This window comes from Rosa chinensis, chromosome 1, assembly GCF_002994745.2.
Source record: "Rosa chinensis cultivar Old Blush chromosome 1, RchiOBHm-V2, whole genome shotgun sequence".
NCBI lineage: Eukaryota > Viridiplantae > Streptophyta > Magnoliopsida > Rosales > Rosaceae > Rosa > Rosa chinensis.
This window is the reverse complement of record NC_037088.1, coordinates 47,269,170-47,275,616: the sequence shown is the minus strand read 5'-3', so window position 1 is coordinate 47,275,616 and position 6,447 is coordinate 47,269,170. Positions and strand designations below refer to the sequence as shown.

Below are 6,447 nucleotides of genomic sequence, written 5' to 3'. Positions count from 1 at the left end.
CCACAAACATCATTAAGACCTTATTCACCAAAGTCAAAACTTGCTGCACCATATGGGTCCTAGTTGCATGACAACGAACAACAATCTCAACACATACAACTCTTTTGAAATTTTTTAGGTTAATTTAGTTTCTAAGACTGATAATGATGAATATGATAAGCAATCCATTAATGCACAGCAATGAATGGGCATTCACCTCACCTTGATTACCATCTTCATTTCTCTGATTGTAAACTATTAGTATCAATGTTTTTTAGTTGTCAATTGTTTGATCTTAGGATCTTAATTGTATTAATTGTAATGGCTGCCTTAGCGTGTTTGATGGACAGTATGAAGGAATGAGCAATCATGGAAGGTCATAAAAAAGTAGATTATAGACTTTGTTTGGTGACTTTGGTTTGTACCCAAGCTTTGTAGTAATTAAACTTCTCCCCTGGATAATGCCAAAAAAACAAAAAAAACTTCTCCCCTGGACAAAACCCCAAAGTATTGAGCAACAATAAATCTGTTTTAATATTAGACACAAATACTGTGCTGAACATCCCTGAGAATTCCATTAGAATTTATCTTAGTAATCCAATAGATGAAATAGCAATCTTTGCTTAACCAGAAGTACTTACCAGTAAACACGCTTAGAGTAAATAGAGGCTATTTTTACTTATAAATAGCAATGAATCAGAGGGACTGGTACCCATTATCTACTTCCTTACCCAGAACCAAACACAATGGCTTGCCACAAAGTAGCAGCTGCTCCCTTTCAACTTCTTTCTCTTGTCAGTTTCCTTCTTTTCTTAAATCCATATTCTTCTATTTTCCTTGAAGCCACAACAATATTTGCCAACTCCAATACTGTCAATGATGAGAGGTCCAATGTGGCTTGCATTGAGGAAGAGAGGAAGGCCCTCCTTGAATTCAAGCAAGGACTTCAAGATCCTTTGTTTGAGCTTCATTCTTGGGTTGGCAAAGACTGCTGCAACTGGCATGGCATAGTCTGCAACAACCAAACAGGTAACATCATCGAGCTTCGTCTTTTGGATACACAAATCTCTGGTACACTTTCAATGTCAATAGGCAGTCTTTCGGATTTGGAGACCTTGATTCTTTTTAACAATTCGTTCTCTGGCCCACTTCCGATATCAATCGAAAATCTTTCAGATCTGCGGACCTTGAACCTTTCTTTCAATTTCATCTCCGGTCCACTTCCGACATCGATCGGAAATCTTTCAAATTTGCAGAGCTTGTCCCTTTCTTCAAACAAAATTTTCGGTCCACTTCCGACATCTATCGGAAGTCTTTCAAATTTGCAGAGCTTGGACCTTTTGACAGGACCCGACCCAGGAATCACCCCAATTACCTGGATACGAGCCTGCGGGGCCCACGTTAAGCGAAATCCTACCGAAAATTCGGCAGAACCTCCCCTAAATATGGGCTACCCAAAAATTTCACAAACCTGGACATGATTACAACATTAACTTCTACTCAACCTACAATATCATATTTACAATCCAAACACATATATTACATCCGGAAAGTTCAAATCCCAACATAACCTCCGTAAGCAACAACAATCCGAACAACAACATCCATCAAAATAAAGGAAAAAGATTATCAGAGCAACACCTAAACTAAGCCGATATCATACAAGGTAGGTTAAGTAATAACCTACGGACAAAAACGGAAGCGCTGATTTCCAAGTCCTTGAGCCTGGACGCGATCTCTGCTAATCTGAAATCTGGGCATTTGAAAACGAAGGGCCTAGGGGAAAACATATAAAATCCATTAGAGTGAGTGGACAAAACCGAAACAAGAATCAAACAATTTATGGTATGCCTTCCCATTTCTCTTTCCAACAAACAAACATGCAGCCAGACTTCATAAAAGTTTCCAACTCACTATTTTTCCAAGAAACTCATTTGATGACTAGGAAGGACTGCTTCCTAGGCATCTCATGCCATAAGGGGAGGGACTGCCACCCGATGACGCATCGGAAGGGACTGCCACCGGAATAGGAGGCGGTGATTAGTTGGACTGCCAACTAGCCACAGGTAGTAGACGGGACTGCCGACTAACTATCTCAAGTCATCTGGAAGGGTCTGCCAACCAGATGACGCATCGGATGGGACTGCCAACGAGTTGTAGTCTGGACGGGACTGCCGACCAGACTATTACCTAGAAAGGACTGCCAACTAGGTAAGATACGCATGCGCCAAAACTGTCCTCCTTGTCAACTGTTTCCTTTTGATCCTTTTCTTTCCATAAAATCATATTTACTCAAATAACAATCCATTTCAAATTTAATACCATGCTGCATGCATTATTTAAATAAATAAAAGTCCACTCACAAGTGAGTCCCGCAGCTAACCCTGCTACTGCTGCTGTGTCCTCCTCGCTCGAGGCTCAGTACGTCCTGTCACAATAGAATAGGATATAATTAACCATATAATGAAATACTCTCAAAACAACCCATTCCCCTCGGAATAAGCATCCGTTAATTACAATTGTCATAAAACTCCCTCACTTAAACTTGGATTAAATTCTATAATTCCTTACAATCTCAATGCCCTCTAATTCATACTACTCAACCGATTTTTAATTCGATTTCTCAATCGTTCAAAGACTTCACTTAATCTAAATCTTCACAAGAACCGTTCGATAACTTAATCAATTTAATCTCACTTCCTTCATCACAAATTACCACAATTTATAATATAAATCCTTTCCAAAAATTCCCACATTCATTCTTAATTTTTCTCCTTTCAAGTTCACAATTTCAACTCCAACAATCTCAAATTCTCTCTACTTCCTAACAACAATTCATAATAGCCCTTTTTCCAAGAGTTTTCACCCAACACTACAAACATGACAAATCCATCAACCATGTTCAACATCACAAACCAAAGAAAACTCAATATCCAACCAACTTCAAGTTTAACACAAACTCAAAGATTAAATTCAATTCCAATCAACCTATTTAATCCAAAATCAACTCCATAACACACATAACCATTTCTAAACCTGCAACAATAACCAAATTCAAGTAGGAATATCCAGAAAAATCAAACAAGAACCCAAGAATTCGAGAGTTACTGTTCACGATACTGTTCACAGTCTCAAACACCTTCAAATCTTCCTCCACCGATCAAAACGAGCTGCAACAAGGTTAGGAACACGTTCAGCACTTCCCCAACAACCAAAAACCCAAAGAATCCGGCCAGAAATCGCCGGAAACCGGACATCCAAGCAAAAATCCAATTTTCCCCTTTTTGCAATTCTCTTCAAATCTCTAAAACGAAGCTACCCAAGGTGAAAGACTTACATGGCTAGATGGAGAAGGAAGAGAGGATCACGCCGTGCCCAACCTTTCGTCCTGGGGTGGCCAGATGGCGACGGAATCGCCGGAGAGAGAGAGAGCAACGCGGAAGAAAAAAAGGAAGGGGGCTCGGGTTGTCCCGTTCTCTCTCCTCCTTTTTTTTTTTTTTGATTCCTTTACTTTCTCTCTCTTCCCATCTGATTTTTAATCCCTCCTTACCACAATTAGAAGCTCACAAAAAGAAAAACATGCCAAAATAGAAATTTTCTATTTTTTGTCATAACTTTTCCAATATAACTCCAATTTAAACAAACTACGTGTCCACGAACTCGATTTTCGTATTCTTCGACAATCTCAAAGAAATTTCCTAATTGGCCGGACTAAAGAAAAAGTCACTCCTCGGTCAATAATGGTAAAAACGCACTTCATAAAAAAAAATAAGGTACGGGGCCTTACACCTTTATTCAAACAAAATTTCCGGTCCACTTCCGACATCGATCGGAAATCTTTCAAATTTCCAGAGCTTGTCCCTTTCTCCAAACAAAATTTTCGGTCCACTTCCGACATCTATTAGAAATCTTTCAAATTTGCAGAGCTTGTCCCTTTCTTCAAACAAAATTTCCTGTCCACTTCCGACATCGATCGGAAATCTTTCAAATTTGCAGAGCTTGTCCTTTTCTTCAAACAAAATTTCCTGTCCACTTCCGACATCTATCGGAAATCTTTCAAATTTGCAGAGCTTGTCCCTTTCGTCAAACAAAATTTCCGGTCCATTTCCGACATCGATCGGAAATCTTTCAAATTTGCAGACCTTGTACCTTTCTGGGAACTCAATTTCCGGTCCACTTCCGACATCGATCGGAAGTCTTTCAAATTGCAGAGCTTGACCTTTCTTCAAACTCAATTTCCGGTCCACTTCCGACATCGATCGGAAATCTTTCAAATTTGCAGACCTTGTACCTTTCTGAGAACTCAATTTCCAGTCCACTTCCGACGTCGATCGGAAGTCTTTCAAATTTGCAGAGCTTGGACCTTTATTCAAACAAAATTTCCTGTCCACTTCCTACATCGATCGGAAGTCTTTCAAATTTGCAGAACTTGGACCTTTCCTACAACTCAAAAATGAATGGAACTATTCCAGAAAGCATTGGACAACTTGGAGAGTTAAAGTCCTTGTATCTCGACAGTTGTTCATGGGAAGGCTTTATATCCGAAAATCATTTTCAGAACACTAGCAGATTGAAAGACTTTACTTTATCCAGCGAGGCATCCAACTCTTTGGTTTTCAACGTCAGTCATGACTGGATCCCATCTTCAGTCTTACGAATCTTTATATCACGGATTGTAAACTAATGGATACTGCTTTTTTCCAGTGTGGCTCAGAAGTCAAAAATTCCTCAATTACTTAAATCTTTGGAGTGTCGGAATTTCAGATACAATACCCGATTGGTTTTGGAGATTTTCTCCATTCCTTGAGTATGTGGTGTTATCTCATAACCAGTTAAGAGGAAACCTTCCCAAGTCTGTGAGTTCTACTATTCAATACGTTAATTTGAAAAATAACAGTTTGGTAGGGTCCCTTCCACTTTGGCCAAATGTAACACAACTAAGCTTGGCAAACAATAGATTTTCAGGGCCTATTCCTATTGGCCCCGAGATGTCAAAGTTGGTGCTTCTTGATCTCTCAAGGAATTATTTCTCTGGAAATATTCCTAGGGATTGGACGGGTTGCAATATTTGAAGGTCATAGACTTTTCAAATAACAATCTATTTGGTGAAATCTCAAGCTCCATGTGCTCCCAACTACCATCACTCAAATGGTTGAGATTAAGCAACAATAATCTTTCTGGAATCTTGAGTCGTCTTTGCAAACTTGCAGAAATCTTTCTGGCACTTGATCTGGCAGGAAACAAGTTTTCCGGCACCATACCATATTGTATTGGAGAAAACCTTCATACATTGTCTTATTTACTTCTAGGAGCCAACAAGTTCATAGGAAATATTCCTCATCAATTATGCGATCTCTCCTCTCTTCAGGTTTTAGACCTTTCCCAAAATAATATATTTGGCTCCATTCCTGCATGTCTTGGTGGTTGAAACAAATGACAACAGTAGATGGCTTGCTTGGAAACAGCTGGGTTAGGAACTTGACGTTCCCTTTGGTTGTTTATGATCCTATGCATATCGACTTAAATGTGAAAGGAGTAGAATATGAATATATTGCTGATTTCATAGGACTCATTAAAAAGTACCTGTCAAGTAATAATCTATGGGGAGAAATACCAGAAGAGGTCAAAAATCTCATGGCTTTGGGTAGCTTGAACTTATCCCATAACCATTTGACAGGAAAGATACCAGAGGGTATCGGAAGCTTACATGAGTTAGAAGCACTTGACCTCTCTAGTAACCATCTTTGGGGTTTAATTCCTTCAAGCATGAACTCCATGACTTCATTAAACAAATTGAATTTGTCATTCAGCAACTTCTCTGGGCCAATCCCATCAGCCAACCAATTCCACACCTTCGATCCAACCTCATTTGAAGGAAACTCCGGACTTTGTGGACCTCCATTGCCAACCCAATGCAGCTCAGCATCCCATAATGATCCAGCTGCAAAGGTTGAGGAAGATGAAGAAGATAAGTATGGAAAATTATGGTCCTATGCAAGCACAGCGTTGGGGTTCATTGTAGGATTTTGATTGGGATGACTAAGATAAACACTCTTCATCAAGAATTCTACTATGTTAATTGTGATTGGAAAGCAACGTCTATCTCTTTAATGTTTTCCTTTGAAGAACGATAACTGTTTACTAAGCTTATAGCAGAAGGGAATTTAAATATTAGGACACAAAACGGCTGTACTAATAGGAATTCGTCAAGTTTTCTGGGCTACTAATACAAGTATTGACATGTAAAGCTTGTTGGGGAACTTCATCCATCCTTCCAAAAACATTCAGAAAGGAGGAAATGAAAGGAAAAGAACTTCGCGCAAATAATTTAGTGAGGCAATCATATACCCTAGCTTCTGAATTTTTGTCACGCAGTTGAAGTACAGAGTCTGACTAGACCATTGTGAATTTGTGATACATGTGTTCCTTGTAGTATGATAAAGTGAGTAGAAAGTGAGCTCTCATACT

The 6,447-nt window shown here is 39.2% G+C and overlaps 2 protein-coding genes across 2 annotated transcripts; both read left to right on the top strand.

The window, feature by feature from the left end:
* Positions 1-672: 672 nt before the first annotated feature.
* On the top strand, positions 673-1,878 carry LOC112168139 (receptor-like protein 43). The gene is made up of 2 exons (XM_040507072.1): positions 673-1,387; positions 1,866-1,878. Exons 1-2 carry the CDS (start codon positions 726-728, stop codon positions 1,876-1,878), a joined length of 675 nt encoding a protein of 224 aa, XP_040363006.1. The 5' UTR covers positions 673-725.
* A 3,534-nt stretch (positions 1,879-5,412) lies between these two features.
* Positions 5,413-6,009, top strand: LOC112168130 (receptor-like protein EIX2). Its single transcript, XM_024305254.1, has one exon. It carries the CDS (start codon positions 5,413-5,415, stop codon positions 6,007-6,009), a length of 597 nt encoding a protein of 198 aa, XP_024161022.1.
* Positions 6,010-6,447: the final 438 nt, after the last annotated feature.

Excerpts from the sequence above, each read along its gene's own strand:
- LOC112168139 (XM_040507072.1), top strand. The coding sequence starts at position 726 with ATGGCTTGCCACAAAGTAGCAGCTGCTCCCTTTCAACTTCTTTCTCTT.
- LOC112168130 (XM_024305254.1), top strand. The coding sequence starts at position 5,413 with ATGACAACAGTAGATGGCTTGCTTGGAAACAGCTGGGTTAGGAACTTG.